Source organism: Hibiscus syriacus, unplaced genomic scaffold (assembly GCF_006381635.1).
Source record: "Hibiscus syriacus cultivar Baekdansim isolate YM2019G1 unplaced genomic scaffold, ASM638163v2 tig00110621_pilon, whole genome shotgun sequence".
Lineage (NCBI taxonomy): Eukaryota > Viridiplantae > Streptophyta > Magnoliopsida > Malvales > Malvaceae > Hibiscus > Hibiscus syriacus.
The window spans coordinates 1,997,102-2,014,420 of NW_024062802.1; the positions used below are offsets into that span (position 1 = coordinate 1,997,102).

At 36.2% G+C, this 17,319-nt stretch overlaps 3 protein-coding genes across 4 annotated transcripts; 1 reads left to right on the forward strand and 2 right to left on the reverse strand.

Moving 5' to 3' along the window:
* Positions 1–498: 498 nt before the first annotated feature.
* On the reverse strand, positions 499–1,845 carry LOC120135925. Its single transcript, XM_039152073.1, has 3 exons — positions 1,583–1,845; positions 1,294–1,351; positions 499–770 (listed from the first exon to the last, which is right to left on the reverse strand). The coding sequence occupies exons 1-3, from the start codon at positions 1,697–1,699 to the stop codon at positions 514–516; spliced, it is 432 nt and encodes a 143-aa protein (XP_039008004.1). The 5' UTR covers positions 1,700–1,845; the 3' UTR covers positions 499–513.
* A 1,540-nt stretch (positions 1,846–3,385) lies between these two features.
* LOC120136065 (10 kDa chaperonin 2, chloroplastic-like) lies at positions 3,386–5,211 on the reverse strand. Of its 2 annotated transcripts, none has more exons than XM_039152180.1 (7): positions 5,027–5,211; positions 4,868–4,929; positions 4,681–4,731; positions 4,163–4,228; positions 4,029–4,076; positions 3,887–3,916; positions 3,386–3,625 (listed from the first exon to the last, which is right to left on the reverse strand). In XM_039152180.1, exons 1-7 carry the CDS (start codon positions 5,109–5,111, stop codon positions 3,557–3,559), a joined length of 411 nt encoding a protein of 136 aa, XP_039008111.1. In that variant the 5' UTR covers positions 5,112–5,211; the 3' UTR covers positions 3,386–3,556. The 2 variants fall into 2 exon arrangements, with proteins under 2 accessions (XP_039008111.1, XP_039008112.1); XM_039152181.1 differs by having other exon boundaries at positions 4,868–4,926; positions 5,027–5,209.
* An 8,257-nt stretch (positions 5,212–13,468) lies between these two features.
* LOC120136085 lies at positions 13,469–15,542 on the forward strand. The gene is made up of 2 exons (XM_039152197.1): positions 13,469–13,652; positions 14,829–15,542. The coding sequence occupies exons 1-2, from the start codon at positions 13,565–13,567 to the stop codon at positions 15,410–15,412; spliced, it is 672 nt and encodes a 223-aa protein (XP_039008128.1). The 5' UTR covers positions 13,469–13,564; the 3' UTR covers positions 15,413–15,542.
* The last annotated feature ends 1,777 nt before the right edge of the window (positions 15,543–17,319 follow it).

Below are 17,319 nucleotides of genomic sequence, written 5' to 3' on the forward strand. Positions count from 1 at the left end.
TAACAATTTCTGAGAGATTTTAAAGAGATTTTAAGAAAATATAAATTGATAGAGCAGTAGGAGACGGTGAGATGATGTCTTGAATGATCGGAGAAGATATAAGAGAATAACGATTTTGATACCAATGTGACATAAGCGTGAAACTATAAAAAAAATCCATCTTTGAGAGAAGAAGATGCAATAATAAAAGAGGGGAGAAAATGAAGTGGATTACACATGATGGCCATGCCAACAAGAATAGGCCATGTCACCCTTCTGTATTTGACTTAACGCTAAAATAACCAAAACAGTAACAATTCAAAAATTCAATGGTCAAATCATTTTTAAAAAAAGTACCAAAACGAGAGTAAAGTTAAATTTGAGTGACGAAAAGAGAAGTTTCCCTTTTCATTTTGTCACAAAGGAAACGACAATATTAAATTTATTTGAAGTGATACCCAGCTTCTGGACGTGCTGCTATTTGATTTCTCCTAATTAATGTATCTTAATTTTGCTAAGCTTCAGCCGTTTTTACTAAGCAAATGAATAACAAATAAAGTAGGAAAACGAATATGCAAGATTGCATTTCACAAATTGGAAACATACTGCCCATATAAACATGCATAAAACATATCTGAACAAGCAAACAAATGAGATAGAAAGATTAAAAAGCAGGAGTACAGAGTGAAACTGGTGACATACTTGCAACATCATAGACAATAACAGCCACGGAGGAATCCCTAATGTAACTTGGAATAAGACTCCTGAACCTTTACTGTCCTGCAGTATCCCTGTCATAAATATTAAAGCATATAAAGATCAAAGATGCCGCACTTGTCAATACTTTTGAAAAGAAAAAATGCATGTTATGACCAATATAAGTAACAAACATACAACAGAAAGAGCTTCATCATCATATCCATACCCTTTATTCAATCCTTGGTAAGGATGCTATTACTTATATCATACTCCAACAGCTATAGGTATTACTGGTGCCAATAAACCCATCAGAAAACTATACAATCAACAAATAAAACCAGAATTTCCAATATATGCAAGCCTAATGAGACAATCCAAAATTTCAGGAATGTGATTGATATGAATAACTGGATGAATATGAATATAGCAATATGAATTTTCGACCAAGAATCCACCAACTGCATAAGAAAGCAAGGCTAGGAAGAGAACTCCAAATATACAAGCTAAAAGAAGAAGAATTTGAATTGGGTACAAAATAGCAATCCAAAGGCTGTATATTCCATAAACGTTGACAAAACAGTAGCTTAAAATAAACAGCGACAATTAACGTCTTACCATAGCTGCAATCGAACAGTTCGATCCTCGAGATACATTGTTTTGGATAGGAAGTAGCCTGGTCAACAAATTAGAGACAAAAGTATCCTCAAAAATCGGAGCAAAAAATAATCACAAAAGAAAACCAAAAAACTTAAGAAAATTAAACGAAATCTGAATCACGATCAAGTAACATCAATAAAACAGGAGAAGGAATACGACCAAGCTGTTAATAAATTTAGGAATAAAGAGCAGATCCGTGAAATTGGCAGTAAAGAAGATCGGACGGTATACCAATAAAAGTAAATACCTGGTAGGTGTTATCGAATTTATCGAACATGAAGCCAGTGATGATACTGGTTTTCCCAACAGACTGATCCCCTAAGAAAACCAACTTGTATTTGGCTAGAGCTGAAACGGGAGCCATGGATATTGGGGTCAGGGTCTGTAAGATTCTATGGATCGAATCGGGTCGGGATCTCACCGGAAACAATCCGAGGTTGTCGCCGGAGAGAACAAGATTGAGATCGAGATCCCTAGCTCTTTCTTATTATTTACTTTTTGGGTGATTAAAGAGTAAACTGATCAATTGAATCGAAAATCAGGGATCTGACTGGTTCAACTCTCAAATCCGGCTTTTACAACATTAGGTTCAACTTTAATTAACCCCGAGTTAACTCATTGTGGTGGAGTCAAAGAAGCACGAGCGAAGCACGTGATCTTCTCGTTGCCTTGATTTTAGTTGGCCTCCAACTGATTTTTGCACCGAGAGGAAGGAAAAGAGAACTGACACTGAGGACAGCCGTACTCCGCCGCATTCCGATACCCGTCCAATCCCTCACCGATACCGGTTCAAATCCTCTGCCCCAATGGAGTCTCCGCCCTTCTCACCGATTATTTTCTTCTCACGACAATAACCTAACCAAAGAAGAAGTAGTCGAAAGAGTTTTGGACGTCGTTAAAAGCTTCCCCAAAATCGATCCTTCCATCTCGCTTCCACTTCACTATTTCCTCTCTTTGGGTTTTCAACAAATCCTCGACTTATTTAGTTCGTTGTGAGCTGAGAAAATAAATGACTTTTTAAGGTTATTCTTCCTCGGAATTGATTGATTTAGGAATCAATTGTACTTTAAAATCATTTCTTCCAAAATCCAATGTGATATTTGTGATCGATTCGATGCGTTTGTTTGGATTTCTCGGAAATTAAGAATAATAAAAATAGGGCTTTCCTTTCTGTTGATTATCCATTTGTTCACCCAGGTTGTTTTATGGATTGCATATGCAACTGATATTACATTCTGGTTTCTAAATTACTTTCTTAGGATGGGTGCTAAAGTTTTTGGGATTTATGGTTCTGTTATGCATCTTAATGAGAACAATGAAATGATTTCAAAAACCAACTTTGGTGGAGCTTTTGCCTTTTATGCTGGCACAGGCAGGCTTATGATAATCGAGTACTCAATCGAAGCCTTCTTAGGAATTGGATTTTTGTTGGTTTATTTCACCTGGAAGGTCGTATATGGACCTTTATGCTATTTTCTCCCTACACACTGCTCTTTCTCATAGTCAGTGCAGACATCAAATGTTTCTATCATGTAGTAGTAGTTGATAACTTATTCCTGAAAATTGAGTCATTGTGAATTGAAACATGTTTTCCAATCACTTACCGGTGGCACCTGATGTACATTCCCAGAAAGATTCGAGGTCGTACAGCTTGACAATGCGGAGATTGTAATGGCTTTGAAAGGAGTTCAAGCTGGAAATTCCGGACAAGAAGGCTGACAAGATTGGTTCATGTAAACTTGCAATCGAGTACATGTATAAATTCAATGGCTGGCTAATTTAAGCAAACCATTTCTTTTGTGTGAATATCATTTGAAAAGGAGAATACCATCTTCTACTCTTTTTTGTTCAACATTTTAGGTGGTGCTATGGGTTTCATAGTGGGATACTGCCTGCACTTGCTTCTGCACAAAACAGAAACAGCAGCAGAATTCAAATTGCAATTAACTTTTTTGGATTCTACTGGGTGCTTTTCGAAGTTCCATTGTTTTGATGTTGCTCTTATCTACTAGTGAATTCCTTTCATTTTATGAAAAGCTGAAATCCAAGATATTAAATATTTGAAAATTCTTTTCAACTCCGAAAACCTAATGACATAATGTATTCTCAATCGTTACAAAATGGCAAGCTGTTCGATTATGAAATGCATTTGAAAAGGCAAATCTTGATCCATGAAGTACCACCGAAGTGTATTCTTCCTCTTGATCAAGCACCAGAAACTTTATTCAACTTCAGCCAACAAGTCACTCTCTTTGCAGAAGACATGCCTATTATCTGTTCCCAAATCCACCTACAAGCAATCCAGTCATACAATCAACTATTGAAATGATTCATTATCATGTTAATGAAAGGAACTAAAACCCCTTTTTGCACATCAAACCTATGGCCATTACTGAATAAGATAAATGCAGAAGATGATACAGATATTATGCCTAAAAATATTCTTCACTATTAAGCAGTTACCACCATGTTAAATTGCTAATAGTTAGTCGGTAGAAAGAATAGCCTTCAGCAATTTGCTCAAGCAATGGATAAAGAGATGATAACTAACCTCATATGCATTTACGTCTGAGAAAAGAACCTGGCAACAACAACGGCATTCTTTTAGAACAACGGCATTCTATCATTACAACAAGCATGTTCATACTGATCATGAGAAAATTGAAATGCAGACAAGGACCCGAATTGATTACCTTCTTTCCAGTCTCCACTTGTCCTACTTCAGCACCAACAGAAACTATCTGAAGTGGAATGATAGAATTAAAAAACATTCATCCTAAAAGTTGGGAGGGAAAGCTATGGAGGGACTATTATCAACTTATCATACCTCCCCCATCAGGTATCTCTCAAACTTGACAGCTGATTTGGGTAACAAAACTCCACCAGCTGATTTCTATGGGTACAAAACGGGTGATTAATCAGAACACATGTAAAAAAATGCATTTCATCACAATTTTATCAGACGGCTAAGAGAGCTAACGATTTAATAACTCGTACGAAACAGCCAAGCACCATGCATTCATCTACCAATAAGATAGTTCCCTTCCCATTCCGATTCCCAGGCATCGCATATAATTTCCGATAGTGTTTTTTCTAAAATATCAACAAGAAGAACCAATTTATGCTACCCAATTCAAATTTCTTAGAATTCAGAAAACAAACACGGTCTCATGGTTGCATTTAAGAAGGGAACAAAATTGAGACCGAAGACACCCATATATATATATATATATATATATATATTGTCTACATTTCAACATATTTTGAACAACAAAAACTAGTTAAACCAAGCAACTTCAGTGCTAACAGGAACTAGTAACCTGCAAATCAAACAAATGGACAGACCTCGGGTAACTCTTGGAGACGGATAAGAACTCTGTCAGCTTGTGGAACAACCTACAAAACCCAAAGTAGGTTTAGCATAAAAATTAGCCTTTTAAATAAAAAGACCCTAAAGAACAATCTGGTGGTTTATAAATTTATATAAATTGTCTTTGTCTAACTGGGATAATTGAATTGAAAGGATAATAACCTTGGTGGGTTCCCATTTACTGGCAAGTGCTTTAATTCCAAGATAACTTCTTCGAGACCCTGAAGGTAAGTAAACCCACAATCAAAAAGATAAGTGATTAGAAGAACGAAAAAACAATCTATAAGACTAAAATAAAAAGAAGGGACAACGATAACTAACCGTGAAGGCTGTGAGAGGAAAGAGAAGGGAGTGTGGGTTTGTTTAGCGTGAAGGAAATTGGTGCGGAGAGAAATGTGGACGCCATGGATAAGATTAAGAAGCAGACCTTTCGACTAATAGTTGCCCAAATATGTAAGCAAAACTAAAACCCTTCACTTGGTTTTTACGTTTATAGCCCTAATGGCTACTCCTAAAAGAGGTGGGGTTCTAGAGACTTCCTCGCTTTGTCTCGTTTTGTCGAACCAAAAACTAGGTCTGGAAATGTCTAGTTACTGTGATATTTAAATAATAATAATAAATTATCCACCCAAATTATTTATAAAATTATATACTCAAGATATAATAAATTTTTATTTTTACATTTTTAATTTTATGATCTTGAAATATAAATAATTATATTTTTAAAATAACAAAAGTTATCAAAATCAATATGGGCGGTGCATGACCTCCAAGCAGTTGCTGTATGTGTGGTAGCTACAAACCACACATGTATGGTTGTGGTTGCACATACACCCAGACTGAGTCATGTTTTTGACGCTCAAGCCGTGAAAGCATTGCTGTTCACTCAGGGCATCAAATTACTGTCGAGAAAGGTTAGGGCACGATTGTGGTTGAAGGAGATGCGGACTGTATACTGTATAGTTAACCAACTCGTCAAATTAAAACTGGACCTCTCATCAATGGGTCTTCATTTTCGAAAGACGATGGCCCCTTTGATGAATAATAATTGGATCCATATTAAATTCATGTGTTGAGAAACAAATAACACGACTCATATGTTAACTAGATGGACGTTAAATTATAATTTTTCAACTTAATTTGAATTTAATTATTTATGCGTGATATATTTTTATAAATGTATTAGATGATGTTATTTTTTATTAATTTATAAAATCTTTCATATTTTTTTAAAAAATAAACTCATTTTTTCATTCGTTGGGGCTCTTGAGGCGCACGTTAGCTGGCTTAATGTGTTCTTCGATCTCCTTCTCCGTTTCTAATTGCTTGTTGGGTTCTTTCAATTCTGCGTGGTTGCTGGTTTTATTCTCGGTTCTTGCATGGATTCGAAGGCTCTTAGGCTTGATTGGAGGAAGCTTTTTGTGGGGACGGAGGAACAATCCTTGGATTTCTTTCCCCCCGAGGTTCTGGATGGTACTACTACGGTTAAGCCGCCTTTGACAGTGTTTGAGGAGGGTATTGCTGAATGGAACTTCGCGATTGTGGGTCAATTTATTGGTGTTGCTCCAAATTTTGAATCGATGCAGCGGATTATTAGCTCGCTTTGGGGAAAATCTTCGCCAGTTAAGGTTAGCTTAGCGGGTTCGAATCTTTATGTTTTCTCGTTCATGAATGCTTCTATTAGGGACTGGGTGCTTGAGAATGATCCTTGGCATGTCCAGAATAAACCTCTGGTTCTGAAGAAGTGGGAGCCCTGTATGCAAAAACTTGATTTTGATCTCTCTGTTATGCCTATTTGGATATATCTTTATAATGTTCCTTTGGAATTATATTCTAGGAAAGGCCTTAGTTACATTTTTAGTGCTTTAAGGAATCCATTGTATATGGATTCCATCACTACTTTTAGGGAGAGATTGGAATATGAGAAGGTGTGTGTGGAGATTTCTGCAGGATCTGTGATTCCTGAAGAGGTTAAGGTTGTCCTTAAGAATGAATCCTTGGTTTATATCAAGGTGTTTGTTCCTTGGTTACTAAAATCTTGCTCCTGTTGTAGAACTTTTGGGCATTTGGCAAATAGGTGTGTTGTGTCTTAGAGGGTGAAGCATGAGGTTAAAGTTTGAAGGGAAAAAGGTACCAACTCTTCTGAGCTTTGTGATAAGTAAAAGATGGACTCAATTGTTATTCAGAGTATCTCTCCTGTGCTCTCCAATTTGCCTTTGGGCTCTTCGGGTAATGTTAGTTTTGCTCTTGGTGCGGGTGTTTCAAACCATGAGTTGTTGGTTGGCAATGCTGAGGTAACTAATGTTTCAGCCTTACAAGAGTTGCCTGTTGGCTCTCACATAGTAGTTGTTGATGGCAATACTGGGGTGGATGACTCTAAAAAGGTGGTGCATGCTTCTGTAATGTGTAAGGAGGGTTCTGGCTCAGAATCTGGGAACACTCTTTGTCCCTCCTTAGTTGAGGGAATGGCTCCTAAGGTTGCATATGAGGGAGTGAGTATGGAGGCTGGTTCGATAGGTCTTGATCACACTCTTAGCTCTTCTCTAGTTGAGGAAGTGGCTCTTAAGGTATTGCAAGAGGATGCAGGTTTAGTGGGGGATTTCCCTACTTTAAAATATTATATGGCTTCAAATAAGAAAATGAAAGGGATGAAGAAATGAAATACTGGTACTTCCAGTAAATTTGAAATGCTAGCTGAGGGAGGTGCGATTGATGGTCCGAGGAAGGCTCGGGTAACCTCCTTAGGAGTTGCTGCCTTGCTTAATGAAATCAAGTCTAAAAAGAGGGATTTTGTGGATAAAGCAAAAGCTAGTGGTAATGTGGGGACTGGTAGTGTTGTGGGTCTTGTTTCAAACTGATGTTAGTGAGTTTTTGGAATGTGAGAGGGATTAATAACCCTCTTAAGCAGCATAAGGCATTTAAAAGGCTAATATATTTAGGAGTTGATGTTGTTTGTCTCTTGGAAACCCGTATTAGAAGAACTAATTCTTTGAAGTTTTACTCAGCTTACTCTAATGTTTGGCATCTGACAGAAAATTTTGATTTTGCTGAGGGGGGCAGAATCTGGATTCTGTGGAGGAAACAACTGACCTTTTCTGTTTTGAGTACTAGTGATCAATCTATTACCATTGCTGGTAATATCAATGGTTGTAGGACACTGGTTACAGCTGTATATGGCAGTAATAGTAGGATTGGCATGAGAGGTTTATGGGATCATTTGAGGAGTTTGGAAAGTTTAGTTGGTTCTTTCCCATGGTTGGTTGGTGGGGATTTTAATGTTGTTCTTAAAGCAGATGAGAACTCTGATTTTGAGACCTTGGGTGTTCACAGCTCTTCGGATATGAAAGATTTATAGGGCTGTTTAGGTGATTTGGAGCTTTTGGATCATCCTTTTCTTGGACCCACTTTCACATGGTCTAATAGACAGGATGAGTGTTTTCTTGCTCGTAAACTTGACAGGATCTTGGTTAATCCTGAATGGTTGACCGTTCACCCTGACTCTTTTGCTGAATTTAAGGCTCAGGGTGTTTCAGACCACTGCCTTGGTTTGATCTGGACACAGAAGGGTGCTTTGGCTATGAAGCCTAAGCCTTTTAAGTTCTTTAACTGCTAGACTTCTAATGTTAGTTTTATGGAAGTTGTTAGGGCGTCTTGGTTGGAACAGTGTGCGGGCAATCCTATGCAAATGTTGTTTTCTAAATTGATAAGATTAAAGCCTAGATTGAATGAGTTAAATAAGGAACATTTCTCTGACATTTCCAGCAGAGTACTTAATAAAAGAGCAGATCTGGAAATGATTCAGTTGTTTAACCTTAGCCATATCGATCATAGAAGTATTGAGGAGGAGAGAAATATTCATGCTGAGCTGGTTGACTTGGAGATTGCTGAGTCTGAATTTTATAGGCAAATCGCAAAAGTGCACAGGTTAAAAGAGGGTGATCTTAACACAAAGTTTTTCCATCAAAGGGCTGAATCTAATAAGAAAATGAATACTATCAATGTTTTACTGACTGGAAGTGGTCAGTATTTGGATTCCTTTGATGATATGGCAAATGCGTTAGTGGATTTCTTCACTAATCTCATTGGGACTGTTGATCCAGTGGTTCAGAATCCTCTTGTGGAATGGCTTAGGGACTTATTGAACTACTCTCTGCCAGATGGTGCTGGTGATATGCTCATTAAGGAGGTAGATGACAAGGAAATAAAAGAGGCTTTGTTTAGGCAAGGAAATGGAAAGAGCTCTGGCCTGGATGGATTTTCCTCTTGGTTTTTTAAAGCTGCTTGGGATGTGGTTGGTAATGATTTTTTAGATGCAGTAAGGTATTTTTCCACTCTTCTTTTCTGCTGCCAGCTTTCAATGCTACCTCTATTGTGTTAGTTCCAAAGCCTTTGAATACTTGTATGACAAAGGACTTTAGGCCAATCTCTTGTTGCTCTGTAGTATACAAAACAATTACTAGGATTATCACTACTAGGTTGTCTCTCATTTTTCCTAGTATGATTTCCCCTAGTCATATTGCTTTTGTTAAAGGTAAAAATATCGTTGACAATACCTTGCTAGCTCAGGAAATAGTTAAAGGCTATTCTAGGAAAAGTCTCTCCCCTAGGTGTGCCATAAAGATAGACCTACAAAAAGCATTTGATTCTGTAAATTAGGAGTTCTTGATGTCAGTGCTTGAAGCTATGGGCTTGCCTGGAAAGTTTTGTGGATGGATAAAAGCCTGTGTTACTACTTCTCAGTTTTCTGTTTCTTTAAATGAAAGTTTAGTGGGATTTTTTAAGGGGGCTAGAGGAGTTAGACAAGGGGATCCTTTATCCCCTTATCTTTTTGTTCTGGCTATGAATGTTCTTTCCTCCTTATTGGATGTTGCTATCAAAAGAGGTGCCTTTAAATACCACCCTAAGTGCAAAAGGATCTCCCTCACACATCTCTGCTTTGCTGATGACTTGCTGGCTTTTTGCCATGGATCCTTTGATTCTGTGATGGGTGTTCTTAGCACTTTAGAGACTTTCTACAAGCTTTCTGACCTTAGGCTCAATGCCATGAAATTTGAGTTGTATGCTTGTGGTTTAACTGACTCTGTTCTTGGGCAAATTAAGGCTGGAACATGTTTCAAAGTTAGGAATTTCCCTGTTAGGTACCTTGGTGTACCCTTGGTTACTAAGAAGCTCACTGGTAAAGATTGTACTGCTTTGGTAACCAAAGTTAAGGAAAAATTGAGTAAATGGTCCAATTAGAGACTAAGCTTTGGGGGCAGACTGTAACTCATTAAATCTGTCCTTTTTAATATGTTTAGTTATTGGAGCAGACAACTTATTTTGCCTAAGGGAGTCATAAGGGATGTTGAGAAGTTGTGCATGAGGTTCTTCTGGAAAGGGAGTGATTCCTCAGCTAGAGGGGCACGGGTTATGTAACATCCTCAATACCGGGTTAGTGACTAAATTGGAAAGTTTCAGATTTTGGTGATTAAAATAGAATGAATGAATAGTATAAAGATTTATATGTAAATGATTGTGTAGGATTGAATTGAAAGGAAGAAGGAATGGAAGGGCAAAAGAGCCATTTGCAAGGAAAATTAATTAAAGAAGGGATAAGGATATATATGAGTACAGGTGGAATGAAAAGAAGAGAACACCAAAGCCTTCCAGAGTTATCTTCTTCTTCTTTCTTCCTTGTACGTGTGAACCAAAGCAAAGGTAAGATTTCTGATTATTGAGTTTCTTGTTAAATTTAATATTGGGTTTTGATTATTAGATGATAACTAAGCTTAAGGAAAGCTTAAGTTATCTTAACATCAAATGATGATTGAGTTAGGAGAGATTTAAGATTTGAAGTTCTTAAATGAAATCTTGGAATACAGTTCATAACTATAATTGAAAGTTAAATTTGACTTGTCATCAATATAGTTAAGATATATGAAGTGTTAAAAGTGGAATTCAAACATGTTGGATTATTGATGTAATTCTTGAATTTCATATGAAGGATAGGATTTGAAGGTTAAAGATGAAATAAATGAGTATAAATTGGTTTAAGGATGTGTACTAGAGTTAAGAGTGAAAGAGGGGATTAAACATGAAGGATTTAATCCAAAATGAATGGATTTTCGGGTTCAAAAAGAGGTTCTGGGCAGAGTACACCGATGCATATTCATGGTGCATCGATGCATCAAGGTTAAAATCCATAAATTGTATGAATGTGCATCGATGCATTGGTAGTGCATCGATGCACTCTTTTAAAATAAAAACATCGAATGCAATTGGTGCATCGATGCATAAGGAGTGCATCGATGTATCCCAGCAATAATACTACATCGAATACCTTTTATGCACCGATGCATCAGTAGTGCATCGATGCATACCTTCATTAAAAGATGAAATTGACTTTTCTCTTAATCTAAAGAGTGAATCATTAGAGTATATTAGTTATAATACTGATATAGATCCATGTGCGATTATGTAGATACTAAAAGTAAGCTTATTCCGCAACGATCAAAGGATTAGAATCGAATCAAAGCAAAGCTAAGGTGAGTGCATACTATATGTATATTATAATGGAATAAGACTTGTGATAAGTCTAATCTCTATGTTGATTTTTATAATACAGTAGTTGTGAACATGCATACATGATAATTATTGTGATACATGCATAAGATATATATATATGTGTTCATGTGATATGACCTGTGATATAAGAACATGATATGAAGTGATATGAGATACATGATCACAAGAGAAATGATATGAGTACATGAACATATGAAATATAAGAATAATGCCCATAGTATACGATATGAGAATTATAGGTGTAATTGGCATGCCAAGAGTTGAGGGTATAATAGTCATTCGGGACGTAGTCCTTCGGGATGTAGGAGTCCTACGGGACGAATACTGAACTAAGGTTTGGTACCCCATTAGGGAATAGATACGAGCTGTGGTGACAGCATTAGTGCACAACCTCAATGCACTCACATACCTCTAATCTCAATAATATACATGGGCTATGCAATTGAAATACCGATTTACAGTGAAAGTGATACAAGAAGGTAAGTTTCGTATGTGCATTATATGTTATCGTGCGATAGATACATGCATATTGAAATGTCATGATCCAATTGTAAGTATGAACATTCATAAGTTTATTGTTGCATATTCATTTATTGCCTCACTAAGTCAATGACTTAGCGTGTAAGTGATTTACACGTAGGTACCAAGAATCAGGAAAAGTGGAAATAGAAGTAGCACGGACAACAATACTACTAAGAGATCAGATCAGAAGTAATTGACAAAGTATGTACTTGGTTATGTATAGAGTGTTGGCATGTAATAAGTGTTAATTACGAATACTCTGATCGATTTTGTATTTTATGGTCTTATGTAAATTAAAGTATTTCGTTTTAATGAAAGTTTTAAAAATTCCCGGGATTTTCTATAAGAGTCAAGGTTTTGAAAAGTCAATGTGACACCTCAGACTTGTATTCGGGTCGGATATGAGTTAAGGGTGTTACAGGTTAGCTGGAAACAGATATGTTCTTTAAAATCTGAGGGAGGATTGGGTTTAAGGAGTTTGACAGATTGGAGCAAAGCATGTTGTTTATTGCTTATAAAGAAGATTTTGGATGGGGAAAGTTCCCTTTGGATTGCTTGGGTGAATTCTTATTGCTTTAAATCAGTGGATTTCTGGCATGCTGATTACAGGGCTCACTTTAGCTGGATCTTAGCTAAAATGTTTAAGCTGAGGAGTGAAACTAGTGAATTATTCTGCTCTATAAGGAACTTGACTCAAATTAATGCTAGATGAATTTGGGATAATATTCGTTGCAGAGGTGAGAAGGTTATTTGGCATCGGCTTGTATGGTTTCCTGGCCATATCCCAAAATTTTCATTAATCTCTTGGATGGCAATACTTGACAGATTGCCAACTAAGGACAGGCTCGTAAGGTTCGGTATAGCTGTTGATAGTAGTTGTGGATTATGCAGATCTAGTTTTGAGTCTCGTGATCACATTTTCTCTGATTGTGCCTTTGCTATGGTAGTTTGGCATGCTATCTTGCACGCTTGTGGTCTTAGTCAGGAGCCTTTATGCTGTAATGATCTCGTTCGCTGGTTGCTGCTGAACCTTAAAGGGAAATCTCTTATGGTTCAGGTCCTTAAGCTGGCCTGGTCTGGTTTCATTTATTTTATATGGGAGGAGCGTAACCATAGGCTCTTCAGAGGTACGACTCGTTTAATCGAAACTATTGTTAGTATAATTAAAGAAGCGGTAAGTATTAAAATGTATAGGTGTCATATGAATAGACTTGATGTAGTAAATTGATAATTGTGTATAGATTGGAGTTTGGTATAATTTTGACGGATTTCGTTTGTAGCAGTTGGTCTGTACTCTTTTAAATGAATAAAATTCTATTTATCCAAAAAAATAATATAAATTCGTATAATATTAATTTAATATTTAAAAAGGTATCCAAAGCAAGGAGGGTCAAATTCAATTGAAACATCAGAGGATGGGAAAAACAAAGCGACAAGAGAAGAGCGGCGTGGTCACCTTCCATTTTAATTGTCACCCCTTTGGTGGGTGGGTCCTCTTTATTGATCTGCTTTTAAAAAACTCAACACATCTCATCCGTATAGATCAACGGTTACTGGCGCACTTGGGACCACCTTTCCCAACTTTTCTCCTCAATCTCTGCGATTTCAGTGCACTTTATCCCCATCTTTTTTTCCCGCAAAAATGTTCCATTATTTTACGGTTTACCTTTCACACTTGAGCTAAAGGAGCTCTCTTGATATCGAAAAGAATACCCTTTTTTTCAACTGGAGCTAGGGTTTCCCTTTTTCAAGTGTTGGCTGTTAACGGGGACGATGAAGGAGAAGAAACAATGTTCCTGCGAGTGGATTCTACTGTTATGTCATCTACTGCTGGCAACCGTTGTTTGTTCCAAGCACCATGGTAAGATGCTTCCACATTTATCTTTTGTTTTGTTGTTGTTCATACATCATCTGCTCGTCCATTTTTTGAACACCAACTGTAGATTTATAGGTGGTTTACTAAGAAACTCCAGATTGAGAGACAATGTTTGCAACTGTAGAGCAAAACTGCTTTTGCATTCACTAGATTTCTAAGCGATCCATTGTAGTGTGAAAGGGTACCAAATTGCTGAGACTGAACTACTGATACATATTCAGTTAAGATACAATGTTGATACTGATGAATTACACCTTATATTATGTAAGCCATTTGTATAGATTCAGTTACAATTTGTGTCAAACTTCATAACAAAAGTCTGGGGTTATCTTGTTATCCTGATTGTTTTGGTCTAGCCAAAGCTTGCACATCTTTAAGCAGTTCACTGTACCTATCAAAGAAACAATATAAATGAACTTATTGAGTGTTTTTAGTGGTAAAAGAGAATCTGATTCTCCCTGTAGGATCCAGGTTTGAGTTGTTGCGTCCGCACGGTGTATGTGCATTGCCAATAACTAAAAAGATTCTGAATAAATAGTACCTTCTAATCATCCCAAATTATTCAAAAGAAAAAGGAAACAATTTCTCGTAATGTATATCTATTCATTTTATCAAAAGCTATGTTAAAGATTGAAGGAGTTGCTATTTGAGACACCAGAACGATTTAGTCATTTGGTTCTTCAACTTCAGTTAGCCGATAGATAGGTCTCTTTTATCTATCACCAAAGCACTAGTAGTTAGATTCAACAAGTCACACATCAGAGCCATCAGCACTGCGTTTATGAAATTTTATAACCCTCTCTCTTATTCATGCTATAGAGAAGAAATTTGAACCATGGCTTCTCACCTCTGTGACAATTCATCTGTCAACTCTTTGGCATGCAAGGCTTCATTGGATTTAAATGATTCTGGTACATCGGTTACATAATGTTACACATTTATGTGGCTATATATATATTCCAGGCTATAATTCTTGTGATTCCATACAACTTTGGCGTAGTAGGGTCTTCTGTCTCTGAAAACAAGAAACATTGTGTAATGGCGTAACCCAATGTATCTAGTTTGCAAATATACTCGATTACCTACTCACAGAAAATACTTATCTTCTGTGGTATATTTGAATTTTTCTAAATCTTGGTTGTATTTGATGCTTGTCCTCAGGAAACCCTGCAAATGATCTTGTGGAGATCATTAACCAGAACAGAACTGCTCAAAAACTTTCACGACTAAACGACAGCCCCGGTCTCGGGTGCATGGCCCTCCAGTATGTTGAGTTATGCAAGGGGAACTGCAGCGGGAGCAGTGCCGTAAACTGTAAACCACCAGAGGATGACTTCACAGAAGTATTTGCTCCCAATTGTGGTGTAGAGCTACCAACAATCGGCACGATTACCGGCCTCATCGTGGGTTGTCAATCCAAATATACAGAGCCATCACTGGCATTTGCAAATGTTCTCGTTAAAGACAAGAAGATCTTATCAGTTGTGAGAAACAAATCGCATAGCGAGGTGGGAGTTGGGTTGATCGGATTCCACAAGGGCCCCTTCTTTTGGTGTGTTCTTTTTAGTAACGGTGGGACGAATTCTAGCTTCGTTCTTGAAGATCGCGGTGAAGGGATAAAGCAGAAGAAGGGGTGCTATAGTGGAAGTGCATTTCCTTGCAATGCTGGCAACAGAAATGCTATGTTGTTCAACTGTATTATTACTTTGAGTTGTTTATTCATTTCGCTGTTAAACCATATTTGATTGATGTCGTTAATTGGTCGATGAGACAATTGATTGTGCAGGAGATCTTGTAACTGAAAGTTATACTTCCACGCTCATGCAACGTTCCCAAATATATTCCACACTTTTGACTCTTGTTTCTTATTTTTCCTTAATGCCTGAATGAATTTTTGAAATTGGCCAGCCTAATATATTATTCCAAGTGTAGATTTGTTAGGTCACATTAACTATTTGTTGTTGGACTTCATGGATATTTCGATAGAATCCCTTTGATATGATAAAGTGCGATGGAATTATAACATCTTTAACCGAAGATAGATATAAATAGATTTGATTGTATTAGTAAATTAATTATAAAAGAAATCAAATTATTGAAAGACTATTGATAAACTCGCAAATTAGAGTCTAGCTACGTGAGAAAATTATCAATAAACGTAAGTCACGTATTCAAATTTAATCAAGAGTCCAAAGCATGAAAGATCAATATGATGAGAAATAAGCGTAATATTGACTAGTAATGACGATATCAAATCCACCATGAGTAAAAAAAGATAAATGAAAACAAAGATTAAAGTACCGAAAACATGCCAAAAAATAATGAAAAACATGTTATAAAAGTAGAAAAAAAAATATCATAAAAATAGAATTATTAAAAAAGTTAAAAATAAAAACATAGATGTGATATAAAAAAAATAAAAATAACTAATATCGATGATCAACATAAGAGTATTATCATTATTGCCAACCACCAAAAAGAAAAAGAAAAGTAACAAACAATAAAAAAAATTGAGAGAAAACTATGTTGAATTGTTCTAAGCTTAATCTGTATAATAGATAAAAATATATTATATCGGCAATAATCATGTCATTAAAATTTTAAAATTTTTAAAATTGTGGACCCCACAAATAATACCCCACTATTACTCAACTTCTAGTTGGACAAAAAGCAAAAAACTAAAGGGCCGTATCCTCCAGAAGAATCGTCAAGTGCCAAACCCAATTTTTCGCATTAAAATAATATCAAAACAATTGAGGTTTCTACATTGTCCCCTTTCTCCTCCATAATTGCCAAACAACCCACTCCATGATTTATATATTCCCATAAACTTACAACCATCATCATCACCCATTATTATTCCTTTTCTTAATCTTGTGGACACCAATATATATTTTTCGAAAATGTAGGTGAGTACCTTAAAATAATTATAAAGGGTTCATTATCAATCAAATCACACACAAAAACAAAGGAAAGGCAGATGATTTTGTATAGGAATTGCGATATAATCTGTGGACCATTATGCATGAATACAAGCAATGAGAAAATGACAGCATAACGGCAATATTTGCTACATGTTCCACTGGTGCTACTTGAAATTTGAAAATGCTACTCCAGATAACGTGATTAAATATGTTCTCTTTATTAACAAATGTCTTAAGCCGCATTGAAGTTACTAATATCAGTATATTATCGTTTAAGAATTGAGTTATTGATTACGAATAAAACGATCTCGGTAGTTAAAGAATTCATTATTATCTATTGAGGTCCATGGTTTGAGCATCGTATATGTAAGGATATGAGCATTCATTGTCAAATGATAAAAATCTTTAAACGTATATTATCTTATATTCACCCAGATTTATAAATAAAAAAAAACAATTAAATCATTGAAACGTAATAAATGCTAGTATTGGATAATATTAATGATTTGGAAATGAAGTGAGTTAAGTTTTGGAAATGATTGTTTTATCCTTTTATTATTTGGCAAATGAATGAGGAGAAAAAAAAAGATATAAATAAAAATTAAAGGATGTGTCAAACAAAAACAATGATTTTAGAGGCGTGCATGCATAAGGCAGGCTATGAATATGAACGATATTTTCAATGGCATGCATGCATGCATCCATATGACTAATGACTAATCAATGGC

Bases quoted from the DNA above. Each gene is read 5' to 3' on its own strand.
- LOC120135925 (XM_039152073.1), bottom strand. From the start codon at position 1,699: ATGGCTCCCGTTTCAGCTCTAGCCAAATACAAGTTGGTTTTCTTAGGG. The intron at 1,352-1,582 runs GTATTTACTTTT...TTTGTTGACCAG, and splicing joins AATTCGATAACACCTACCAG to GCTACTTCCTATCCAAAACA. The intron at 771-1,293 runs GTAAGACGTTAA...TATTTATGACAG, and splicing joins ACTGTTCGATTGCAGCTATG to GGATACTGCAGGACAGTAAA.
- LOC120136065 (XM_039152180.1), bottom strand. From the start codon at position 5,111: ATGGCGTCCACATTTCTCTCCGCACCAATTTCCTTCACGCTAAACAAA. The intron at 4,732-4,867 runs GTTATTATCCTT...TGGGTTTTGTAG, and splicing joins GTAAATGGGAACCCACCAAG to GTTGTTCCACAAGCTGACAG. The intron at 3,917-4,028 runs GTAATCAATTCG...TGTTGTTGCCAG, and splicing joins AAGTGGAGACTGGAAAGAAG to GTTCTTTTCTCAGACGTAAA.
- LOC120136085 (XM_039152197.1), top strand. From the start codon at position 13,565: ATGAAGGAGAAGAAACAATGTTCCTGCGAGTGGATTCTACTGTTATGT. The intron at 13,653-14,828 runs GTAAGATGCTTC...GCTTGTCCTCAG, and splicing joins TGTTTGTTCCAAGCACCATG to GAAACCCTGCAAATGATCTT.